The sequence below is a fragment of the Dreissena polymorpha genome, chromosome 1 (genome assembly GCF_020536995.1).
Source record: "Dreissena polymorpha isolate Duluth1 chromosome 1, UMN_Dpol_1.0, whole genome shotgun sequence".
NCBI classification, from domain to species: domain Eukaryota; kingdom Metazoa; phylum Mollusca; class Bivalvia; order Myida; family Dreissenidae; genus Dreissena; species Dreissena polymorpha.
The window spans coordinates 176690450-176717639 of NC_068355.1; the positions used below are offsets into that span (position 1 = coordinate 176690450).

A 27190-nucleotide genomic window follows, 5' to 3' on the forward strand; every position below is an offset into this window, starting at 1 on the left:
TCTTGTTCTTAATTATAGAGCCTAGGGCTACTAAATTCGGTATGTAGTGATGTCTAATAGTCCTCTACCAAATTTGTTCAAATTATTCCCCTGGGCTCAAATTTGACCCGGCCTCGGGGCTCACAAAACTGAACATATGACGTTTACCAGTGGAGATTACTGCGGCCGTTTAGCTGTGACCAACAACAACATCAACATCTTGAAAACATGAGATAAAACCCTGTCATTTAGTGCCATTTTAGGTCAGATGGTTACTGCTTACAAAGGCATTGAAGTAAGAACATGTGTTATGAATGTTTTTCTTACAAACTGAAAAAAGTCGGGTTTTATTTAAATATGTCAAAAGTGACCATATATCCGGATGAAAATATTTTGGATGACATGTTAATTTCATGTCGTTTTTGTAGTGTTTAAACCAGTTTAATAATATATTATTGATTTTAAAAACACAACTTCCATGAACATAATTATTTCAAGAAAAGTCAATATATGACTCTGCATTGTTAAAGGGGCCTTTTCACAGATTTTGGCATTTTTTAACTTATTCATTAAATGCTTTATATCGATAAATGTAAACATTGGATCGTAAAAGCTCCAGTAAAAAATCAAGAATAAAATTAAAAAAAGGAAAAGAACATTGCCCGGACCAGGTTTCGAACCAGTGACCCCTGGAGTCCTGCCAGAGTCCTGAAGTAAAAACGCTTTAGCCTACTGAGCTATTCCGCCGAGTATACATACTGAACGTATTTTATACGTTATATAAGCAATCTTCGTAGTTTCACAAAATTTAACGACAAAAACAGAACTCTCCAAATTATTCAATCGTTTCGCGTTGCAACGCTTTATAATTTTTAGGTTTTAAAATCGTCAAAAGATGCATATAATGGCGATATTAGACCATGGAAAATGTTCAGTATTACTGTTTCCTCACAAATATCATAACTAAAACGAAAATTTGCGAATCTGAAACAACTTTTTTCAATTTTGTCAATTTACCAAAGCGTGAAAAGATCCCTTTAACTCAAACTTTGTATCCAAGAGAAGGTTTTGAAATTAATGAAGTGCAATGTTCTTAACTATCGTATATGCTGCTTTTTAATAACAAATGATTCAGTGTTCCATTTGTGAATCGTGACTCATGAATATTGGATATGATTGTCAATTGCTCAACAATCCATATATATTTCTGACCATTTTATAATTTTCTTAATATAAGTTATGAATTGATCTTAGAAGTCAAATGTATTACTTAATTAAATACATTTATAAATATAAAGAAATAATCTTTAGATTATCATAATATTCTCAGGCCTGTTGGTCTTAGGGATGTGTGGGTTGATGAGCAATTTCTCCTTCTATCACAATGATTTCTACCTTACCTGATCATTTCCTTCATATTCCATTTTCATTTAATTGACGTCTGCAACCTCTTTCAAATTGGGAAAGTCCAAAATGTGTCGTTTGGTAAAGGGTTAAGGCATTTTGATTCCTATGGGTCTTGTGAATCTGTTTCAAATCAAATGCGTAGATTTGATCTTCAGCATCTAAAAATATGTGACATAGAAAGAACGTCAATATCTTTTGGAGAGATAAATGTACCTACGTTATAAGCAAAGGACCTGTGCAACAATTCCCGGGCTTTTAAGTCTGTTTAGTTTACACGGTAGTAACTTTTTCCATATATAAAAATGCTCACCCTTCCAACTTTAAACCCCCAGTGGGACGAGGGATAGAAAGAGAAAGTCACATGCTTGAGTACATTTCAACCCATGCACATTGCACGTTTTTTTGCAAAAAAAAAAGTGGAGCGATACAGGGCCATCATGGCCCTCTAATTTTTGTAAACGCGTGACCTTGACACAACACATTAAGCTCTTCAAATCCTTGTAAGGATTTATCGCTTGGCACGAATCGGCGTTTTTTTTATATTGACCCCTTCATGTATTAGGAAGCTTCAAATGTTTGTCCTAAATTAACCCTACGAAACGTTTATAACTTTTGAATATTATCAGATATCTTTAAGCACACTTCAGATTAATGCTCAGCGATGCAGGCGTCACATCAAAATGAGGTTTGGTTTTTGTCCTTGAAATTTGACATTTTTTTTACCAAAATTTGACCTAATGTTTGCATCAGGGAAAATGTTGAATTTAGGGCAATACCGTTTCCTTGACATAAAACATGAAGGTTTTCAGAACCATATATTTATCGCTTAGCACAACTCCGGTGTTAGTTTTTGGATATCTTGACCTAATCAAGAATGAGGGAGCTATACATGATTGACTTAAGTTGACCCTACAAAGTTGACCCTACAAAGTTGACCTTACAAAGTTGACCCTACAAAGTTGACCTTACAAAGTTGACCCTACAAAGTTGACCCTACAAAGTTGACCCTACAAAATATTTATATCTTGAATCTTATAAACAGACTTAAAATAATATTATATTGTTATATAATTACTTCCATCAACAAAATTTGCCACACGAAGGTTAATTTCAATAAGGAAGACCATACAACAATAAACATTTGTGTAAAAATGTCAAAGTACAAACATTCTGAAACTTTTTAGCATTTAAAAATAGCTCCACGATGTCGTATTGTTTCCTTTTATGGATGATCTCGAGTAAGGATCGGATTTATTTGGTTTGAGTTAATTGCATAATTTCGAGCGCACATGCCTATACTTTCATTTGGTAAGTGCTCTATTATAATAGCTAACAGGCAACTTCAAAATCATGTGACAACACCATTGTTTCCTTGACGCAGTTCCATTCGGTTATGTTATGCTCTCTTTTCCTTTTGTTTCTTGCTGAATCGCCAAGAGCAGGACGTCCTCGCTTGAGCTCCGCTTATTAATCACATAATTATTCATGAGAATTAGGTCATGCCTCCGACGTTGCCCGAAGCCAATATTGCTCTAGCTCATAAATGTTAGGATATTGTCGTGGGAAGTTCAAATGAATTTCATTGTCACACAAAAATAACAAGAGCACCGCATAACGGGTGCCACGCTTGGCTGCGAAAGCTTGTCAGATTTTTTTTTTGTGTCACCGTCACAGTGACCTTGACCTTTGACCTAGTGACCCAACAAGAGATGTGTTTGTCAGAAACTCAATGCCTCCTACTGCGCCGCATTGAAATAACATTTTTATTTATCATATTTGGCAGGTATAAAAATCATCTCCCTTTAAAGGTTATTACTTCCCTTGAATTTTGTTCAATCCAACCGGGGGGAGGGGTGGGGAGGGTCTCACAGTCAATTATTACCATGTCAGACATCACTGATAACCAAGGCCTGTGGTTAATGAGAGATCATAGCCAGAGTTGATCATGTATCTATGGACATAAGTCCACAGGTATGTAAAGAACATCAGAGAAATTATATTTATATCATTTAGAAAAAAACTTTGACAAATCAATAATTTGGGTTATAAATAATCAAAATAATAAATCTGTACAGTAACTGTGAAAAGAACTTCAATTCTTGGTAAGGAAATATATAATATGAGTTACTCATAGTTATGAGTAAATTTATTATTCTCTATTCTCAAAATACCATTAAAATCTCATCATCTTTATAAGCCATATCATCATGATTATCATTATCAAACAAATAATAAACCAAAGACAAAATAGGAGTGAGTGCTTGTATTTGACAGGACTTTCAACAAATAAATGCAAAAAACAATTCTTCTGACGCCCGTATATGTTGTATGTTCCAATGGATATAGACCTCAACGGCACCGCTCAGTTGAGGAATCTCGAGACGACTGGAAACGGTGCAACATCTTTGTTCAGGTGTAAAAAAAAACTGAAACGATACTATTTAAATGCTGTAGAGCATGTAATTATGAACACTTTACATACACATGTGTATCATGTGAAAAAGTGAAAATGTATTCATAACAATTAGACGTCAAGTATATATCTCAAATAAAGAGTTACTGTTTAAATAAGTTGATCCCCGCCGATGCCCAAAGTGCACACAGGACGTCCCAAATGCCCATCAATCACGCCAACTTGCTTAAATATTATAAATTAACAAATGTGATTCATGAATTTGTTCAAATCAGCTGCTAATATCTGCAAGATTCATCTACCACCACCAATCAAGAGAAGTGTACATGACTTCACGTACACCCCATACAATAATCAGTAGTAATTAACGATTCAGGTAAAACCGCGAGCGGGATACGCAACCCTACTGCCATTTTTGTTTTCTTATTTTTTCTTTTAATGGCAGGGGGACGTATGAGGACCCATGGCTCGAGACCGGTGTCTAGGTGCCTTCATCACCTCCCGAAACCTCTAATTTAGAGAAATCTACAAATAAGCAGCTATTAAGATACTGTAAACATTAAGTATTTTATAGTAAAAAATGTAATTAAACATTATCAATTTCATTGCGCAAGTTGACATAACAAACAAACATCAAAAGCATCCTGCACACACCCCGGACATCAACAAGAAACAAAAAAGTCACTCAAACCATAAAATCCATAAAGCATCTAAAAAGAATGTTGATTAACCTTATTCAAACACAATATTAAGTAAAAAATGAGTAAAAATAATCAAGAAAACTTAGCTGCTTCAGACTTAAATGAGATACACCCTTCGTCTTTCCCAGTAAAGGAATCGGTTCGTGTTAAGATCCCATCTCACATGGACTAAAAACCGAACTGAAAATATACTAAATATAGACTTTATAATAGCAAAATTATAAACATAAAAGCAATGTAACCAATTATTTAACCATACATATGCTCATTAAGGGCGGGCGGGCGGGGTTATCACCCTTTCGTTTTCTTGCTCCATAACTATGCCTGTCAAAAACAACCCTCGAATGGCGTCTCACTAGATGTGCAAATCATATATACCCCAAAACGAAAAACTCGTGCGCTTTCGCGCTAAAACATGCACACAAAACCCGTGCATTATACGCGCTAAACCATTACCATAATCTCTCTTCTAAATAACACGTATTAAACCATACTATACCGTATTTATCAAACCGAGAATAATTTCATATTTATTATATAAATTACTTCCCTTGAAAACAATTGTCTGTAACAAATCTCTATTTTTAGTAGCAAATAATTTAAAGCCACTACCGTGACTGTAGATTCTCCACTCAAAATGTGCAGTTCCATGAGATACACATGCATGCCAAATATATAAAGTGGCTGCATATATGTTCAATATTGAATAATTGTCTCCCTTTTTAAAGCTTATTACTTCCCTTTAATCTGTATTTTTACCATAGACTGTAAAGGATGACATTGACCTTTTACCACAATATGTTTGTCAGAAACACAATGCCGCCTACTGCGCCGCTTTGATTTATTTAACAAAGATACGTGTGTATATACGTGGGCAGGTCAGATTACTATCTGCATTTAGAGCTTATTACTTCCCTTTACTTTGTTTTTTCGACCCTAGACCTTGAAGAATGATGTTCACCTTGAAATTTTACCACTCAAAATGTGCAGCTCCATGAGATACACATGCATGCCAAATATCAAGGTGCTATCTTCAATATTTAAAAAGTTATGGCCAATGTTAAGGTTTTAGCACGACGCCTACGGCGAACGTCGGACGACGAGCTGGCTAGGACAATTGCTCAGGTTTTCTCCGAAAACAGCCTTGCTAAAAACGAACAATTTGTATCTCATAAATCAATGTTACTTGACCACATCTAGCGTTACAATTTTGGCTATCGCATATGGAACACTGATTAAGTGTATGCGTTAACTTTATTTTACGACGTATTCGATGATTTTGAGTGTTCATGGGTCTTTAAATAAATTGTATCAATCACTTTATTTGAGAATGCAAAACAACAAATCATTGGGTAATTTTCGTAAATAATTTAACATTATAAAACGGTGAATTCGTTGATGCTATACCTAGAAGCGGCCGATGGCAGAACATAAACTAAGACGTTCGCGAGGGTATCGACAAAGCCAAATTACCATATGTACTGGTGGTACTTGTAAAATGTATCACTTCTTTGATTGCATTTATCGAAACTATGAATACATAAATGTTTGCATTAGTTTTATACATAAAACAGCGATTTATACGAAGGGATTTCGATAATTTACACAAAGCGGTTCCGGAATCCACCAAGGTTTTACAATTTAAATATTTATGAAATTTCAGTATAGAAAGCTTTACACGCAATAATTTATCTTTAAACAAGAGGGCCATGATAGACCTGAATCGCTCACCTGACTAACCTTGCTACATCAATTTAAATTCTATCAGACCCATATTCAATTGTATACCCAAGCCAGATTTCATCAATTAATACATCCTGACAACATTTTATTCAGAGGTGATGAAAACTGTGACCTCTTTCATCTACAAAAGGTTTAACTAGAATTGGCCCGGTGACCAAATGTTTGACCCCAGATGACCCATATACGATCAAAAATCAGATTTCATCAAGCTTTACATTCTTGCCAAATTGCATTAAGTTAGGATGAAAACTGTGACCTCTACTGTCTACACAAGGTTTTTTAACTTTGACCTAGTGACCTAGTTTTTAACCCTAGATGACTAAAATTCGGTCCCAACCCAGATTTAAACAAGACAAACATTCTGACCATTTTTCATTATTATCAGATGAAAACTGTGAACTTTAATGTCTTCACAAGGTTTTTCTATTATTTGACCTAGTAACATAGTTTATGACCCCAGATGACCCAAATACAATCCCAATCCAGATTTTATCAAGATACACATTCTGACAAAATTTCATAACGATTGGATGAACAATGTGACCTCTATTGTCTGCACAAGGGTTTTTCTATTATTTGACCTAGTGACCTAATTTTTGACCCCACATGACCCAAATACAATCCTAACACAGATTTTATCAAGATAAACATTCTGACCAAATTTCATATAGATTGGATGAAAACTGTGACCTCTATTGTCAACATAAAGTTTTTCTATTATTTGACCTAGTGTTTGACCCCAGATGACCCAAATACAATACCAACCCAGATTTCATCAAGATAAACATTCTGACCAAATTTCATAAAGATTGGATGAAAACTGTGACCTCTATTGTGTACACAGGTTTTTCTATTATTTGACCTAGTGATCTAGTTTTTGACCCCAGATGACCCAAATACAATCCCAACCCAGATTTCATCAAGATAAACATTCTGACCAAATTTCATAAAGATTTGATGAAAACTGTGGCCTCTATTGTCTACACAAGGTTTTTCTATTATTTGACCTAGTGACCTAGTTTTTGACCCCACATGACCCAAATACAAACCCAACCCAGATTTTATCAAGATAAATATTCTGACCAAATTTCCTAAAGATTGGATGAAATATGTGACCTCTATTGCCTACACAAGGTTTTTCTATTATTTGACCTAGTGACCTAGTTTTTGACCCCAGATGACCCAAATACAATCCCAACCCAGATTTCATCAAGATAAACATTCTGACCAAATTTCATAAAGATTGGATGAAAACTGTGACCTCTATTGTCTACACAGGTTTTTCTATTATTTTACCTAGTGATCTAGTTTTTGACCATAGATGACCCAAATACAATCCCAACCCAGATTTAATCAAGATAAACACTGTGACCAAATTTCATAAAGATTGGATAAAATCCGTGAACTATATTGTCTACACAAGGTTTTTCTATTATTTGACCTAGTGACCTAGTTTTTGACCCCAGATGACCCAAATACAGTCCCAACCCAGATTTCATCAAGATAAACATTATGACCAAATTTCATTAAGATTGGATGAAAACTGACCTCTACAGTCTACACAAACAAATTGTTGACGGACACACGCATACACGCACGCACAACGTGACAGGTGAGCTAAAAATAAAGACTTTCTCTTAAGGGGTTTTTGGTAATTATACACATTAATGCAATCACCCGCGCTTGACAAAATCAGGTTTCGGCTTTTTAAATTGTTTTTCTTTCAACGCTTTCAACAAATCATTCTGGAAACCGATTGTTCAAGTTTCATAAATCCCATTGGCATCGTTTAACGATAGTTCATTAAATAATTATTTGGTATTTAAGGTCACACAGTTTGTCAGTTACTCATGTCAAGACCGTTGACCTAGTTGCAATGTCAACCCCAGACGTATCCTTTATTAATAGTAAACAAAATCCGGACGCAAAAAATCTCAGAGTTATTAATATTCTTCGCCTCGGTGTCAATGGTTGATTCCTCCTAGTTGGTCTCTCTGGTCATATTCAATCAGTTGTTCTATTCGGTCAATGTTGTGTAGTGAAAATCTAAATCGTTGACATCTGCTTAGGGATGGCCAGTTAAGTAAATCTGTCAAGTCGTCATCGTTAACGTCAGCTTTAGGATTGTCAGCTTAGTAAATCTGTCAATTCGTCATCGTTAATGTCAGCTTTAGGATCGTCATCTTAGTAAATCTGTCAATTCGTCATCGTTAATGTCAGCTTTAGGATCGTCATTTAGTAAATCTGTTAATTCGTCATCGTTAATGTCACCTTAAGGAAAGTCAGCTTAGTAAATCTGTCAATTCGTCATCGTTAATGTCAGCTTTAGGATCGTCATCTTAGTAAATCTGTCAATTCGTCATCGTTAATGTCAGCTTTAGGATAGTCAGCTTAGTAAATCTGTCAATTCGTCATCGTTAATGTCAGCTTTAGGAAAGCCAGCTTAGTAAATCTGTCAATTTGTCGTCGTTAATGTCAGCTTTAAGATCGTAATCTTAGTTAATCTGTCAATTCGTCATTGTTAATGTCAGCTTTAGGATCGTCATCTTAGTAAATGACAATTCATTATCGTTAATGTCAGCTTTAGGATCGTCATCTTAGTAAATCTGTCAATATGTCATCGTTAATGTCAGCTTTAGGATCGTCATCTTAGTAAATCTGTCAATTTGTCATCATTAATGTCAGCTTTAGGATCGTCATCTTAGTAAATCTGTGAATTCGTCATCGTTAATGTCAGCTTTAGGATAGTCAGCTTAGTAAATCTGTCAATTCGTCATCGTTAATGTCAGCTTTACGTAAGCCAGCTTAGTAAATCTGTCAATTCGTCGTCTTTAATGTCAGCTTTAAGATCGTAATCTTAGTTAATCTGTCAATTCGTCATTGTTAATGTCAGCTTTAGGATCGTCATCTTAGTAAATGTCAATTCGTTATCGTTAATGTCAGCTTTAGGATCGTCATCTTAGTAAATCTGTCAATACGTCATCGTTAATGTCAGCTTTAGGATCGTCATCTTAGTAAATCTGTCAATTCGACATCGTAAATGTCAGCTTTAGGATCGTCATCTTGTTAATCTGTCAACTCGTCATCGTTAATGTCAGCTTTAGGATAGTCATCATAGTAAATCTGTCAAATCGTCATCGTTAATGTCAGCTTTGGGATCTTCATCTTAGTAAATCTGTCAATTCGTCATCGTTAATGTCAGCTTTAGGATCGTCATCTTAGTAAATCTGTCAATTCTTCATCGTTAACGTCAGCTTTAGGACCGTCATCTTAGTAAATCTGTCAATTCGTCATCGTTAATGTCAGCTTTAGGATCGTCATCTTAGTATATCTGTCAATTCGTCATCGTTAACGTCAGCTTTAGGATAGTCAGCTAAGTAAATCTGTAAATTCGTCATCGTTAATGTTAGCTTTAGGATCGTCATCTGAGTAAATATGTCAATTCGTCATCGTTAATGTCAGCTTTAGGATCGTCATCTTAGTAAATCTGTCAATTTGTCGTCGTTAATGTCAGCTTTAGGATCGTCATCTTAGTAAATCTGTAAATTCGTCATCGTTAATGTCAGCTTTAGGATCGTCAAGCTTCGTGAATCTGTTGATTCGTCATCGTTAACGTCAGCTTTAGGATAGTCAGCTAAGTAAATCTGTAAATTCGTCATCGTTAATGTTAGCTTTAGGATCGTCATCTTAGTAAATATGTCAATTTGTCATCGTTAATGTCAGCTTTAGGATCGTCATCTTAGTAAATATGTCAATTCGTCATCGTTAATGTCAGCTTTAGGATCGTCATCTTAGTAAATCAGTCAATTTGTCGTCGTTAATGTCAGCTTTAGGATCGTCATCTTAGTAAATCTGTAAATTCGTCATCGTTAATGTCAGCTTTAGGATCGTCAAGCTTCGTGAATCTGTTGATTCGTCATTGTTGACGTCAGCTTTTTAATCGTCAGCTTCGTAAATCTGTTAACTCGTCGAAATTGTATATGAAGTCAAGCGCTCCGTTATTCGGTGTCAGTCATGTTGGCAGTACATTCTTTTATTTGGATAAAGATAACCGGAGTCAAATACCTTAGCTAAATCTGAAACTCAACCAAAACTAGCTTCTGTTCGGGTACCAATTTTCTATGCAATCACTAACCAAAGCTTGTATCCTAAATATAAGATAACCAAAAGTTATACGCTGGATAAGATACTTGTTGAGAATTGCATTATACAATTGGCTACAGGTAAGTACCACTGACCCCACAACATGCGAGTTATTGTGTGTGTAACTTTATATGCCACAAACTGGGGACATTGCACTATACAATTGGCTACAGGTAAGTACCACTGACCCCACAACATGCGAGTTATTGTGTGTGTTATTTTATATGCCACAAACTGGGGACATTGCACTATACAATTGGCTACAGGTAAGTACCACTGACCCCACAACATGCGAGTTATTGTGTGTGTTATTTTATATGCCACAAACTGGGGACATTGCACTATACAATTGGCTACAGGTAAGTACCACTGACCCCACAACATGCGAGTAATTGTGTGTGTTATTTTATATGCCACAAACTGGGGACATTGCACTATACAATTGGCTACAGGTAAGTACCACTGACCCCACAACATGCGAGTTATTGTGTGTGTTATTTTATATGCCACAAACTGGGGACATTGCACTATACAATTGGCTACAGGTAAGTACCACTGACCCCACAACATGCGAGTTATTGTGTGTGTTGTTTTATATGCCACAAACTGGGGACATTGCACTATACAATTGGCTACATGTAAGTACCACTGACCCCACAACATGCGAGTTATTGTGTGTGTTATTTTATATGCCACAAACTGGGGACATTGCACTTTACAATTGGCTACAGGTAAGTACCACTGACCCCACAACATGCGAGTTATTGTGTGTGTTATTTTATATGCCACAAACTGGGGACATTGCACTATACAATTGGCTACAGGTAAGTACCACTGACCCCACAACATGCGAGTTATTGTGTGTGTTATTTTATATGCCACAAACTGGGGACATTGCACTATACAATTGGCTACAGGTAAGTACCACTGACCCCACAACATGCGAGTTATTGTGTGTGTAATTTTATATGCCACAAACTGGGGACATTGCACTATACAATTGGCTACAGGTAAGTACCACTGACCCCACAACATGCGAGTTATTGTGTGTGTAATTTTATATGCCATAAACTGGGGACATTGCACTATACAATTGGCTACAGGTAAGAACCACTGACCCCACAACATGCGAGTTATTGTGTGTGTAATTTTATATGCCACAAACTGGGGACATTGCACTTTACAATTGGCTACAGGTAAGAACCACTGACCCCACAACATGCGAGTTATTGTGTGTGTTATTTTATATGCCACAAACTGGGGACATTGCACTTTACAATTGGCTACAGGTAAGAACCACTGACCCCACAACATGCGAGTTATTGTGTGTGTTATTTTATATGCCACAAACTGAGGACATTGCACTTTACAATTAATATATTGTGTATTAGGACTAAACTGAATTGTCCATTATTCATTATTACATATTACATTGCACAAACATTGCTAAGACATATCTTGTTTGCTTCACCCTTAATTTGTGACATTCACAGACCATTTTTGCATGGAATAATATTTTTTAAACATTTATCAACAGGTCTCTTCATTTCAAATATTTTAAACAACTGTCGACCATATTCTTAGTTTGTATATGTTAAATTCAGGTTGTATTTTGAATAACACAGGAACTAAATACCGTTACCGATGAAAACATGTAAAACTGTGTTATTTGATTCATGGAGACAACAGTTTCACACTTTATATAAATTCTATAGAACTTCGGGTTCTCACAATGTCTATAGAATACCTAGAAATACGTACTAATACGTTAAACAGTATTTGCATTTTGTTCCAATCTTCCGTAATCATCAAAGAACATGGATTTGAAAAATCATGTTTAATTTATCATTGTTAAAAATGTACACATACAATATAAAATGTACATTAAAGGGAAACAACTCTTGTTAAAACAACCGTACAATACAACTATAATAATGTATTAAATAGTATACACGAATGAATAAATGATTACCTATCGTCTCTAATTTGCATGCATGCACATGCTGTCTTAAAATACAATATCTGCAACTCTATTTAACAAATATCTATAAGTTTCAGTCAAATAAAAAATATTGCAAGTACAAGGAAAGTTGGCAAAAAGGGGTGGGTGGGGTGCAATGGGGGGAGGGGTTTCTTTAATGGCGGAAACTACTCAATGTAAGGATATATCGATAAATACCGTAGCAATTTGTATTCCAGTACCAACCGGTTTTGGAATGCTGCCAAATAGTTTATATTCGTTGGCAAGAAATAACGTTATTTATAAAAAAAGGCTTTTGCAGACACATAATTTCATGTTTTTTTATTTTAGTAAAAAAAAGAATCAGGAATTTGCGTTGGTCATTTTCCGATGTGTTTGTGATAAATTCGCGGATTGATCAACTCACGAAATCAATGGAAAAAAATCATGTCCAAAGAGTTATAATGATTTGACAGAACATGGTTTCTATCTCTTGAGTATTTTAACAGCGGCAGTTTGGGGGATTTAACAATCAAGTTTTAAATAAACAGTTCAAAGGTTAAACAGTTTGCAGTAAAAAAAGTCAAATAAAATGTACATACCTATATCAACAATGCATTAATCAACATTCAATAAAATAGTGTCTAACAAAATCAATAGCTAATTAATCAATGATTGTATTTGAGTCTCTGTGTCAATATAAGTTCATGTCAACGACATCAAGTTCACAAAGTTTCACGTTCTTAACAAACATATTGCAGTTGAATACTCTTTATCAGAATTGCGACATTTTGAACTTCTGTCTATACACATAATCCTAAACACTCCAATGTCAATGAACAAACATAGCATCAAATCCCTCAAGGTCAAGCACAGCTCAAACCCCAACCAAGATTTATTTTCAAAGTAAAAACCAAGGTCAATAGTTAAGGTCAAAACATGGTAAATACTAAAGTTCAAGGTCAGGATGTAGCCTGTCTGTTTCCCCTATCCCTGAGGGACGACAGATCAGGTGAACTTCCCCTGAGTCGCTCAGCCTGCAGCCACGACTGCATGTTTGCGTGAGGCACAACGTTGGCACCAACGTTCGGTCGCAGTTGCTCCCAAGCCGACTGTCGTTTCACGTTTGACAAGGCGGCGTCCATTGCTAAAATATTATTGCTATCACTTGTACCACCCACTGTATGGCGACGACGTTTACACTGCTCGTTTCGTTTCCTACCGAATACAGGCGGCGATGCAGACCGAGTTTTTGGCACACTCTCACTGACCGGTCCACGACTGGCAGCGTCAGATTCCTCGGCTGCTCTGTTTTTCTCTAAGCTCTGAGATAGTCTCACATTCACTTCTGTCTTTTCTGATTTTGTAATGGGCCGGTAGTCTGGACGTTTTGGTGGGGTTTCTGTCCTTAAGGGGTCACCATGGAGACCGTCATTCTGCCAGTTTAAGAACGACTTTAGCGGTGACTGGTATGCAGTGAGAGGTTTAGAGACGTGTTGCTGTATTGCCATGCGACCGCTGCTGTCAGCAGACATTATCGATGGACTGGAAATCACGACCATGACTGAGGCAACCCTTGAATCACTCTCGGACCTTTCAATCCCCCTAGAAGCAGCCCCATGAATTGAAGCACTACTCTCGGAACGTTCCATCCCCCTGGAAGCAACCCCTTGGATTACAACGTTACTCTCAGAACGTTCCATCCCCCTAGAAGCAACCCCTTGGACAACAGCGCTATCAGCCGAGTATGTAACATCACTGTGCAGGTTGATACCACTATTGTTGCTACCTGACCGAACCAGAAGGTTAAGACTTGGCTCACTGTGGCCTTCATAGAGAGGATTGTGAGTGGTGCTTCTCTCAAATCTGGTCGCCAATCCTATCTTCGCGTCCGATTTCGGTGGCGTCCTGTGTAGGCTGGGATCTCTGTACTGCTTTCCTTGACCCTGATTATCTGCCTGCATGGCTGCTTGCCGAGATAAGTGGGACAGGGGAGGCTGTGGAGGGAGTCGGTGCTGCGCCGTCTGAGCTGCCGGGGAATCGCCTGCATCAGGTACAGCGCCATTACTTACACTGCCACCATTTGAATTCAGACCCCACCTAGGAGGCTTTGATGATGATGCACAATTGGACATTTTAGCACTGAATAATGTTTGCAATTTCTTATCGAAAGTCGAGGTTAGCGTAGCTAGCAAATCAAATCCCTCATCGGAGTCTGTGGAAGCCCAGGACATACGGTTGTCCCGCCTCTCCAGCAAGTCAATCAGGGAATCCAGAGAACCGCGCCGCACTGAACCTGTCCGGGTTAAACCCGCACTTCGCCGCTTTATCTCTGCTGAGTCCCTCTTAGACTGAGCCTTCACCTGGGCGGTGGGGCGGTTAATAGCACTTGGAAAGCTGTGTCCGTCCGCCATATTTTCCACTGAGCCCGTTCGTTTCGCTTGCGATGACAGCGACCCTGCGCTCGTCTGTCGGGGCTGCCGCGCTGACCGATAGTTAGAACCAGCATTACTCTTCACAACAATATGCTTATCACTCCTGTGTGAGTCTCTACCACCGTACCGTTTGGTTCTACCCGATTCTTCTGGCGTGTCTCCGTGTGGGTGCAGACTCAGTGAATATCCAGTTGTTGCTTGGAGCAGATCTTCCACGCTATGCCTGTCCTCAATCTCTAGCTCACGCTGCGTCTGCAGGATATCTGCCTCAATTCTTTGCCGCTCAAGTTGACGCTTCTTTTCCTCGCGCTGTCGGCGCTCTTCCCGTTCTTCCCGTTCCCGAATGGCACGCGCCTCCAGCTCAATGCGCCTCAGACTGTCGATCGTCTCACGTCGGAGTCGGCTAAAACTCCCGTGGAGTGATGTGCTGCCGTGGGAGAGCTCCAACTCGTCATTTCGGTCCAGTAGAGACTCGTCCGAAAAATACTGCGTCATCGGCGTAAGAAAAGCCACCGATTTTTCTTTCTCCGAGTCGATGAAATCGAAGTCAGAAAATTCGCGGTCTACAAAGTCTTGGGACTTTGCCATGCGTCTGTCTGGTAGATCCGGTAATGGTTTCAGCAGGTCTGTGCTATGCTGCATGGCTGCTAGATTCGGGCTGCTGCGGGATGTTGTGTCGATCTTTTGCGTCCTAATGAGAATCTCATTGTCTATGTTTCGCTCGTTGTAGCCAAGGGGTGGGTCTGACACGGACACGCTTCGTTTGTCCGGCGGCAAGACGCGAGCTGGGCTTTCACCCCGAAGTTTTCGATTGGCTGCTGAGACAATACTTGAAACAATCTCACGTGGGTTTAACTCTGAAAGAAGAAAAACATCAAAGTTGATTGAAATACGCTTTTAGAGGATTGCACATAAACGATCTTATCCAATCAAGCATAATGATTTTATAGGAGGAAACTCTGGGTGTCGTTTAAACTTATGCTTTACATGTCGACACATGCCTACTAGCCTTTACTCTTCTATAACATGTACATAGTGGACTACATTTTTGACATTTTGTTTCCATATTTGCATTGGATGTTTACATTTCATATCAATATACCGTAAAAAATAAAAGCCATAGTTATTAATCTAACAATGCTTATCTTTATTTCTAACTTGAAAAGACACTTCAAATTAATACTGAACATCTCTTATGACAATACCGTCAATCTCAACTATGCATGGCCCCATTACCAACCCTGGGGCGTCCCCTGGGTCAAACATGCGGCGTGGGGATACGGGCCGGCCTCTGCCGAACCATTTTAAGTTCTTTTTTGTTTCAACAGAAATTGACGGATCAATTAAAGGGTTATTTCTTCAATGAAAAGGCTGTTCCTCTGCTAGTTCATCGAATAATGTCTTTCCACCAAAAAGCCTTCTCACACTAACTGTGAAAATGAAATGACGATGAACGAATGTATCATGTGTGCAATGACTCATCATGGAAGGAACCAAAATAAGACAAAAATAAACATGATGCATTAAATCCATATACAAACTTTGGTAAGAAGATCAAATATAGGTTTGACTTTCACAGTTGAATTTCTAACAACTAATTGTATACAAAATGAATAAAAAAAATACAAGAAAGTAATTTGTATCATTGAATATCAGCCGGTCAAACCAATTTTTGTTTTCCGTAACAACGCATGTTGTCACACGCCGTGTCTGTTTTGGTCGAAGTATTGACGCTCGTGATGTGTTGAGCCTTGACCATTAAAGATCTTAAGCAAGGATCATTCCTTTAAAGTTTCATTAAACCTGACTCAAGAGCAAAAACAAACTGGCTATATGCAATAAGCATTAAATCGCTAAAGCCTGCCACAGTCTGGTTAGGTTTTATGATGTTTGCAACTCATCAGTATCACATGGTTTGAACCTAAGCCTTTAAAACTATAATCTATATTTAATTTGATTTTCTAAAGGACTACAAACACGTCAAAGTGAGTATCTTAGTGGGAATGGGTGAATGAACCAGCCCCGATGTATCTTAGTGGTAATGGGTGAATGAACCAGCCCTGATGTATCTTAGTGGTAATGGGTGAATGAACCAGCCCTGATGTATCTCAGTGGTAATGGGTGAATGAACCAGCCCCGATGTATCTCAGTGGTAATGGGTGAATGAACCAGTCCTGATGTATCTTAGTGGTAATGGGTGAATGAACCAGTCCTGATGTATCTTAGTGGTAATGGGTGAATGAACCAGCCCCGATGTATCTTAGTGGTAATGGGTGAATGAACCAGCCCTGATGTATCTCAGTGGTAATGGGTGAATGAACCAGCCCCGATGTATCTTAGTGGTAATGGGTGAATGAACCAGCCCTGATGTATCTCAGTGGTAATGGGTGAATGAACCAGTCCCGATGTATCTCAGTGGTAATGGGTGAATGAACCAGCCCTGATGTATCTCAGTGGTAATGGGTGAATGAACCAGTCCCGATGTATCTCAGTGGTAATGGGTGAACGAACCAGCCCCGATGTATCTCAGTGGTAATGGGTGTATGAACCAGACCCAATGTATCTCAGTGGTAATGGGTGAATGAACCAGTCCCGATGTATCTTAGTGGTAATGGGTGAATGAACCAGCCCCGATGTATCTCAGTGGTAATGGGTGAATGAACCAGTCCCGATGTATCTTAGTGGTAATGGGTGAATGAACCAGTCCCGATGTATCTCAGTGGTAATGGGTGGATGAACCAGTCCTGATGTATCTTAGTGGTAATGGGTGAATGAACCAGTCCCGATGTATCTCAGTGGTAATGGGTGAATGAACCAGTCCTGATGTATCTTAGTGGTAATGGGTGAATGAACCAGCCCCGATGTATCTTAGTGGTAATGGGTGAATGAACCAGTCCATACCGGCCTCCTCTCTCATGTTACTGCTGGAGGGCGCTGACACCAAGGACATGCACTCTGCAGCCTCGTCATCTGTGGGGACGCTGCTGTCCATGTCCCAGGAGCCGAAGATCCACTCACACTGAAACAAACATGTAGCATGTACAGGAGCCAAAGAACCACTCACACAGAAACAAACACAAAGCATGTAGCAAATCATTGTAAAATAACAATCCCTCAGCTGACTGCAGATGATGCCAATACTTAATCAGAAAATGTCATCATGTGGGTCTACTTTCCAATGGTCTTTAGGCGCACCCAAGCCTTTTTGAGCAAACTTTCCGGTGACCTTCTAGCCTCTAACCCACTAGCCTCAAACCCACTAGCCTCTTACCCACAAGCCTCTAATCCAGTAGCTTCTAACCCACTAGCCTCAAACCCACTAGCCTCTAATCCACTAACCTAATCCACTTACCTCTAACCCACTAGCCTCAAACCCACTAGCCTCAAATCCACTAACCTTAAGAATAGGAAGTTTGCTGTTAGCTTGGGGCAAGTGAAGATTGTCCTAATTGGTCTTATTGTGTAATTCTTTTTACTTCACTTTTATTTCACAAAAGATTATTATGGCAGATTATAAATAACAACTGCATTCTTGCTGTGGTGAAATATGGTAGCAGTTAACCAACTAGAAACATAACAAGTTACACACAAACAAAATAAATATAATTCTTGATAACTAATTAAACCCACAATTAAGTGAAGTTCATAGAATTTTCAATACAGTAGGTTTCCACGTATAGCGCGCAGTGTTTTATCTCCAAAATTCAAATTAAAAAGGTGGTGCGCGCTATACATTGAAACAACGCTATCCTGGCTGCTAAATTGGTAAAAAATATGTTGTGTAATTGTAAATAATCACAATGGCCGTCATGTTTTTTTCCGAAAAACTACCACCCTATAATCGTACAGACTAGGGGCCATGGTCGAAACAACAAGAAGTTGCTACTGGTAGATATGAATGCGGTAGAAGAAGTTTTGGTCAAAAATACATTTGTTTGAATAAACTTGCGGACATTTCTTTGTTTGTGTTTTTACACTTCTTTAATGATGAATTCCGATGGGGATTGTTGTCAACATTCCGGAGAGCAGCCAAGGGTAGGTGCGAACGAGGTCTTTTTTGCAGGTAACGGAAGGTGTGAAAGGGGGTCACTTTGCACTTCGTAATTGGCAGATTTTATTGAGTAATATGTGCCACGACTTGTTACGAGGCTAATTGACATTTGAGACACTAATTGACACTTGAGAACGTGAAGATATGCAATTGCATTTTGTGTGTATAAATATTGAACGTTCAACAGTCGTTTACCTCAACAACTGTATCCCTGTCTCCAATGCGACATTCAAATTTACCAGTAATGCCTATGCTTTCCCCGAGGAAAAATCACACGATGTACACTAATTCTTATTTTCTCACGTTTTTCACGAAATGCACGTGGACTGTTAATCTTTTGCTAGAAAATTAAAAAATTGTCAGAAAAGTATAGTGCTATGCAACCCATGCTCCTAATCATAATGACGCTTCCTATTTTGAATGCTTACATGTAATTAAGCTTTCCAATGCCCCGGATTATTGGATTGTGCAATAGTAAAATGGCGGCCATTTTCAGTCCGATTTGGTGGTTTTATTGTCTTTGAATGTTTTTTTCTCCATTTTTGCATTTAAAAAACAGCCTGCGCACTATACATGGGAGCGCGCTATACGTGGAAACCTACGGTAAGCTGCATTACAAGACAGCTGGGTAAGTTAAAGGTCTTCAGAAAAGTGATTTTGTAAGCCTGGTGCTCTGAAAAAATCAGGAGAAGACTGTTTGTGGTCCTTGAAATTTCAGTGTTCCGTAAGTTATTATAGTTTTACACCACAACATTTTACTTTCCAGAATTGGTGTTATACATGGTTGTGCCTTATATATGCTTAAGTACAGTACATACATGGAGAATAATGCTTTCTATGATCTTGCAGTGGTCCGACATGTCTGTCACCATGGCTACCATGTTGTCGTCGGCCTTGCGGATCAATGTTGGCCCAAACACGATAGCAAGGTTCTTGGCCTGCATCTGAAAGAATTACCAGACTACTGTAAAATCATTTATCTTGGTCAGACAGTAATTTTCTTTGATTTTTTTGGGTTTACCCATCCATGAAATTTAACACAAACACATCGAAAAGGTGGTTATTGTTCATTCCAAAATCAATGTGTCCAGAAATGTCTTTTATTAATCCACGAAATTCAATGCTCCCAAGTATTAATGATTTTACAATATTTGGAGCAGGTTGAATTATAACTCTATACATTTTTGTAGGCAATATGACTCCAGACTTATCTTACCTATTCATGTCAACATTGTGGTGACAAACACATATTCTGCACACTTTTCATGTGTCACTTAACATTAAAGATATATCGCCTACTGAATGTAATAAGTCATGTAACTGACATTTTTATACATTTTTACTTTTTTCCATTTTTGTGTTTATTAAGGTGACATACATCAACTGTTAAAATATTAAGTCAACCTTTTTGGTAAAAATAATGTTTTTATCAAATTTTCGAAATTTACATAACCAACACATGTCATTTTCTGAATGTACAAAGTAGCGTAACTGACATTTTGTTAAATTTTCAGGAGAAGCAAAAAAATGTTTTATTAAAATAATAAACATTTTTCCGTATTCAAATTTTCTGATTTGTATTATAATAACACCTGAAAAACGAAACAAAACTCCAAATTGATATGTCTTTTTTAAACAATAAAAAATTAAGAAAGGAGCAGTTACCATAATTTCAACACTGAAATATTTTGAGCGCAAAAAATAACGTAAGTGCTCTTACTGTATTTTGGAAAATGTCTGAAAATATGCTTTCCTGAACAATTCACAAAATGTCAGTTACCCTAGTTATTACATTCAGTAGACGATATGAAGACCGTTGTAACTAATGGAAAAAATAATGCAATAATTATTATTATATTCTGACCATTATTTTTGCAGTGAAAAATATATAAATCTTAAATATTCCTGGGTAATAGATTTTTTTTCAACAATAAAAACATATATTCCGCTAAAACCATACAATAAAACCCTCTCTACTTTGTTGCAGGGGTTGTCAAAAGAAACAAGAGCTGTGTTTGTGAAACACAATGCCCCCTACTGCGCCGCTTTGAAGCCATTTTTGACCTTTGCCTATGAAGAATGACCTTGACCTTTCACCACTAAAAATGTGCAGCTCCATGAGATACGCATGCATGCCAAATATCAAGTTGCTATCTTCAATATTGCACAAGTTATGACCAAGGTTAAAGTTTTTGACTGACACACACAATGACAGACAGACAGGCCAAAAACAAAATACCCCCCATCATTTAATCCGGTGGCATAAAAATCACTATACTGTGTCTTCAAATTGCTTTTTAATTAACATTTTTCAACTGCTTTTGGACAAGAACCCATCAAATGATTTAGTTATACCTACAGACTATTTTGCCATTCCTACATAATATTTTTAAGTTGATTCAAACTGTTGCAGCTCTAGTTTGAATACAGAATAACAACAGCATGTAGAGGCCGTCAAAGTAATCATTCAAACAAGAGCATTGCATAACCGGTGCCAACACTCGGCTGCAGGTGCATTTTTTAATAAATGAAAGCTTGTCAGAAATTTTTTATTTTTTTTTTAGAGGTCACAGTGACCTTGACCTTTGACCTAGTGACCCAAATATGGGTCAGTCGTGTAGAACTTATCAAGGTGCAGCTACATATTAAGTTTCAAAGTTGTAGGTGGAAGCACTTAGATTTTATAGCCAATGTTTAAAACCTTGACAAAATGTTAAGGTTTTAGCACGACGTGGACGGCGGACGACACAACGAGCTGGCTATGATAATACCTTGGGTTTTCTCCGAAAACAGCTGAGCTAAAAATGACTTACACCCAAACAACCCTTTGTCAGCTAACATTCAATGGCAACAAACTCATGAGAGTTTGGACCATTGTGGACGATAAAAGGGCAACAAACTCATGAAAGTGTGGACCATTAAGGATGAAAAAAGGACAAATAACCCAGATATTGTACATGACTATGGATAAAACAAGGGAAAACAAGGGCTGTTTGTAAAACATGCATGCCCCCCATATGGGCTGTCCCTTGTAGTGGCAGCCATTGTGTGAATACGTTTTTTGTCACTGTGACCATGACCTTTGACCTAGTGACCTGAAAATCAATAGGGGTCATCTGCGAGTCACGACCAATGTACCTATGAAGTGTCATGATCCTAGGCAAAAGCGCTCTTGAGTTATCATCCGAAAATTATTTTACTATTTCGGGTCACCGTGACCTTGACCTTTGACCTAGTGACCTCAAAATCAATAGGGGTCATCTGCAAGTCATGATCCATGTACCTATGAAGTTTCATGATCCTAGGCCTAAGCGTTCTTGAGTTATCATCTGACAACCACCTGGTGGACCAACCAACAGACCGACCAACCGACATGAGCAAAGCAATATACCCCCTCTTCTTCGAAGGGGGGCATAATAACTCAGGAAAGTGTAAATTACTACAGATAAAACAAGGGAAAATAACTCAGGAAAGTGTAAATTACTACAGATAAAACAAGAGAAAATAACTCAGGAAAGTGTAAATTACTACAGATAAAACAAGGGAAAATAACTCAGGAAAGTGTAAATTACTACAGATAAAACAAGGGAAAATAACTCTGGAATATGTAAATTACTACAGATAAAACAAGGGAAAATAACTCAGGAAAGTGTAAATTACTTAGTTTAAACATATTTTATTTCCAAAACAAGGGACAAAATTGTCACAAAACCAGGTTTTCATTGTGAAAAAAAATCTGATTAAGGGAGACAACTCAAACTGAACTTTTGAAATGAACAAACAAAATTAACCCCCTTTGTAAGTTTGTTTCAAAATAAATCTATTTTAAGTTGTGGTGACCTTGACATTGGAGATATTGACGTGATTCTTCCGTGCGACACACCGTCCCATGATGGTGAACAAATGTGCCAAATAATTGTAAAATCTCACAATGAATGACATAGTTATGGCCCAGACAAGCTCATTTATTGCCAATTTTGACCTTTGAACTCAAAGTGTGACCTTGACCTTGGAGATATCGACGTAATTATTTCGCGCGACACACCGTCCAATGATGGTGAACAAATGTGCCAAATGATTTTAAAATATGACAATGAACAACATAGTTATGGCCCGGACAAGCTTGTTCCGCCTGCCCGCCAGCCAGCCAGCCAGCCCGCCCGCATTCGCCAATCTAATAACCAGTTTTTTCCTTCGGAAAACCTGGTTAATGATCACAAAACTACAAAATATACATAGGAATACAACTATTTTGAAAAAAGGGTAGGACCTAAAGTTCTAACAACATTATAAGTGGTCTTTTTTATTAAATTACTATAGATAAAACAAGGGAAAATAACTCAGGAAAGTGTAAATTACTACAGATTAAACAAGGGAAAATAACTCAGGAAAGTGTAAATTACTACAGATAAACAAGGGAAAATAACTCAGGAAAGTGTAAATTACTACAGATAAACAAGGGAAAATAACTCAGGAAAGTGTAAATTACTACAGATAAACAAGGGAAAATAACTCAGGAAAGTGTAAATTACTACAGATAAACAAGGGACAATAACTCAGGAAAGTGTAAATTACTACAAATAAACAAGGGAAAATAACTCAGGAAAGTGTAAATTACTACAGATAAACAAGGGAAAATAATTCAGGAAAGTGTAAATTACTACAGATAAAACAAGGGAAAATAACTCAGGAAAGTGTAAATTACTACAGATAAACAAGGGAAAATAACTCAGGAAAGTGTAAATTACTACAGATAAACAAGGGAAAATAACTCAGGAAAGTGTAAATTACTAAGGATGAAACACAGACAAATACCTCAGGAAAGTGTGGATAATTGACTGTAATGGGCATAGGGTGGGTGCTCATTTGGTTAACAAAGACCGTGGATGTGTTTATCCATTTCTGACATTGACCAATATAGTCATAACGGAAAGACAATGTTGGAATAAATGTTGACCACAAGAACGGACTTGTGTCCACAGTCTTAGTCAATTTATTTATAATGATATAAAACAGTTCTATTGGATTACCGATGAAAATCCTGCATCAGAGCAATTCTTGATTATGATCGAAAATAACAACTAATGCATCAGCCTTAATGGGTCAGCGGACAAAGTACCCAAACAAGTAAATGTATATTTTATGCAAATACAGATAATAAATTGACCGGTACTACATGCGGATGAAACAAGGGCATCTGTGGATCACTAGAGATAAAACAAGTATTGCATATCGTAACTTCATGTATAAAGTTTCAATTGATGGCTTGAGATATGTGGAAGTAGGTTCAACCACAAACTTATACAAACATTTTAAAGAGCCTTACCAACTGCGGATAACCTGACAGAGTGAGTACCACCAGCACCCTCTAAAACATTGTTTGTCGGACGGTAAAAACATCGAGTTTAACAAAGGTAATATTAATGCAATACCAATACATGTCCCTACCCTGATTGGTTTAAAACTATTTAATTTAGCTCAGTTGCATAAAAAGCAAAATGCTTATTGAAACACTCTCGAGTCCTTTTCCAGTGTAGAATCAGTACTTGGAGTCTCTAAGGGAGATCTATACAATGATCCCATAGGGTGATTGAACCCGTTACCTCCTTGACCTGGGTGGACTTACCCTGTTGACGTCGGCGTACTGGGCTACGCGGTTCAGGTGTCGCGCAAGGTGTTTGAACGTCTCTAGATGGTGCTCCGGCAGTTTGTGTATGAGTGCCTTCAGCTTCAACATGCGCTTCTCCGGGTCCTTATTACGGCTTGCATCGATGAATGGCTGGTACAGGTCTGCAACCAAACCATCCATATAGTTTATTTTAAGCTAAGTAGCGTAAAATAGAGAAATACTGAGCAATCATTATTATTTGTGGGTTTATAATTGTCATTGATATCATAGGTTGAACGATCCACAAATTTAACACAAACATATCACAAATTCATCATTTTTTCAACATTTCAAATCGATGAAATGATTAACCTACAAGTCTTTTTTTAACCAAGAAATTTCATGCCAACAAACATAAAAGATTTTAAAGTATCTTTAAGATAACAGGAGTATCTTTCTAGATTTTTTTTGTTCCCGATTTAATACAGCGATTTTTTTTATCCAATTGGTAAAAGTACAGGTACCAGCCCAATTGGAAAAAAATGGGGAAAATATGGGAAAAATATGGGAAAATATGGGGAAATATGGGAAAATATGGGAAAATATGGGGAAAATATGGGAAAATTCTTGTCGTGAAGTCTTCAGATTGGGAAAATGGTGTATTTTATTTTTTGCTTCAAAATACATTAACATTGATAACTAAGTGTAATCAAGTTGTCAATATTATAATAACTTAGGTTCAAGCCATAGAGCTGCATAGGGAAACTAAATAAATGTTATTTAAAAAAAAAATTATATATTTTTTTTTTTTGGAGACCATCAATTAAGATTTTTTTTTTAAGCAATTTGGAAATTTGCAGTTTTGTCCTTATTGCAAAAGTGCCGTTTTTTAGTACTTGATAAAGACCAAAAAAATCACTGTAATAAAGTAAACAAGCAAATTTGTTCAGTTGATAACCCACGCCAATATGCTTCCAGACACAAAATGTTATATTTGACACTCAAAAAAGCATTTTTTCAAGATACAAAGGGCCATAACTTTGTTATAAACAAATAGTGTACAATGCCATTTGGCCTGCATCATCCTGTTATCCATATATATACTATTACCAAGTTTCAATGAAATCCGCCCAAGCACTTCCAAGATATGGCTCCAGACGGACGGACGGAAAGACAGACGGAAGGACGGACGGAGAGACAACGCCAAAACAAAATCCCTCCGCCTATGGCTGGGGATAATAAAAACCAGCATCAAATTGCCAGACTTACCATCGGGAATTAGTGGCTCGGGAAGCTGGCGGAAGAAAGACTTCAGAAGAGAACTGATCACGTTCACGTCACACCACTTCTCATGCTCCAGGTTCATACAGTCGATACCCTGCAACAAAAATAACATAGTGACAATACTGGGTTATGCAACAATTACATGGCATCATAATTTGAGCGTCACTGTGGGAAAATCTGGGCCCAATGCATGGTCGGAAATTTCTGTCCCCGTTTCATCTTTGCAGTCTGCACAGGCTAATCAAGGACCATACTTTCCTCCTAAACTTGATTTTCCCCTAGAAAATACTTCCTTTAAACAGAACATTCCTTAAAGCGGAAAGTGTTTTCCCTGATAAGCCTGTGCGGGCTGCAGCAGTAAAGTGTTTTTCCTGATAAGCCTGTGTGGGCTGCAGCAGTTAAGTGTTTTTCCTGATAAGCCTGTGCGGGCTGCAGCAGTAAAGTGTTTTCCCTGATAAGCCTGTGCGGGCTGCAGCAGTTAAGTGTTTTCCCTGATAAGCCTGTGCGGGCTGCAGCAGTTAAGTGTTTTCCCTGATAAGCCTGTGCGGGCTGCAGCAGTAAAGTGTTTTCCCTGATAAGCCTGTGCGGGCTGCAGCAGTAAAGTGTTTTTTCTGATAAGCCTGTGCGGGCTGCAGCAGTTAAGTGTTTTCCCTGATAAGCCTGTGCGGGCTGCAGCAGTAAAGTGTTTTTCCTGATAAGCCTGTGTGGGCTGCAGCAGTTAAGTGTTTTTCCTGATAAGCCTGTGCGGGCTGCAGCAGTAAAGTGTTTTCCCTGATAAGCCTGTGCGGGCTGCAGCAGTTAAGTGTTTTCCCTGATAAGCCTGTGCGGGCTGCAGCAGTAAAGTGTTTTCCCTGATAAGCCTGTGCGGGCTGCAGCAGTAAAGTGTTTTCCCTGATAAGCCTGTGCGGGCTGCAGCAGTAAAGTGTTTTTTCTGATAAGCCTGTGCGGGCTGCAGCAGTTAAGTGTTTTCCCTGATAAGCCTGTGCGGGCTGCAGCAGTAAAGTGTTTTTCCTGATAAGCCTGTGCGGGCTGCAGCAGTAAAGTTTTTCTCCTGATAAGCCTGTGCGGGCTGCAACAGTAAAGTGTTTCTCCTGATAAGCCTGTGCGGGTTGCAGCAGTAAAGTGTTTCTCCTGATAAGCCTGTGTGGGCTGCAGCAGTAAAGTGTTTCTCCTGATAAGCCTGTGCGGGCTGCAGCAGTAAAGTGTTTCTCCTGATAAGCCTGTGCGGGCTGCAGCAGTAAAGTGTTTCTCCTGATAAGCCTGTGCGGGCTGCAGCAGTAAAGTGTTTCTCCTGATAAGCCTGTGTGGGCTGCAGCAGTAAAGTGTTTTTCCTGATAAGCCTGTGCGGGCTGCAGCAGTAAAGTGTTTTTCCTGATAAGCCTGTGCGGGCTGCAGCAATAAATCTTAGACATCACTTAACTCACATGCATGAAACCTTATTTTCCCAAAGTTGGGCTCAATTATCT

General features: G+C 38.2%; 1 protein-coding gene and 1 long non-coding RNA gene across 2 annotated transcripts in view; one reads left to right on the forward strand and one right to left on the reverse strand.

The window, feature by feature from the left end:
• The first annotated feature begins 10649 nt into the window (after window positions 1-10649).
• Window positions 10650-11258, forward strand: LOC127862910 (uncharacterized). The gene is made up of 3 exons (XR_008040850.1): window positions 10650-10745; window positions 10839-10931; window positions 11118-11258. It is a non-coding gene; the product is annotated as an uncharacterized LOC127862910 (long non-coding RNA).
• A 950-nt stretch (window positions 11259-12208) lies between these two features.
• The window catches only part of LOC127864601 (uncharacterized), a 35733-nt gene continuing 20751 nt past the window's right edge, over window positions 12209-27190 (reverse strand). The window contains exons 8-12 of the mRNA XM_052404363.1: window positions 25710-25818; window positions 24459-24622; window positions 19651-19776; window positions 17683-17800; window positions 12209-15638 (exon numbers count right to left, since the gene is read on the reverse strand). Coding sequence (XP_052260323.1) covers window positions 13309-15638; window positions 17683-17800; window positions 19651-19776; window positions 24459-24622; window positions 25710-25818 — 2847 coding nt within the window. The 3' untranslated portion in view covers window positions 12209-13308. The remainder of the gene's footprint in view (window positions 15639-17682; window positions 17801-19650; window positions 19777-24458; window positions 24623-25709; window positions 25819-27190) is intronic.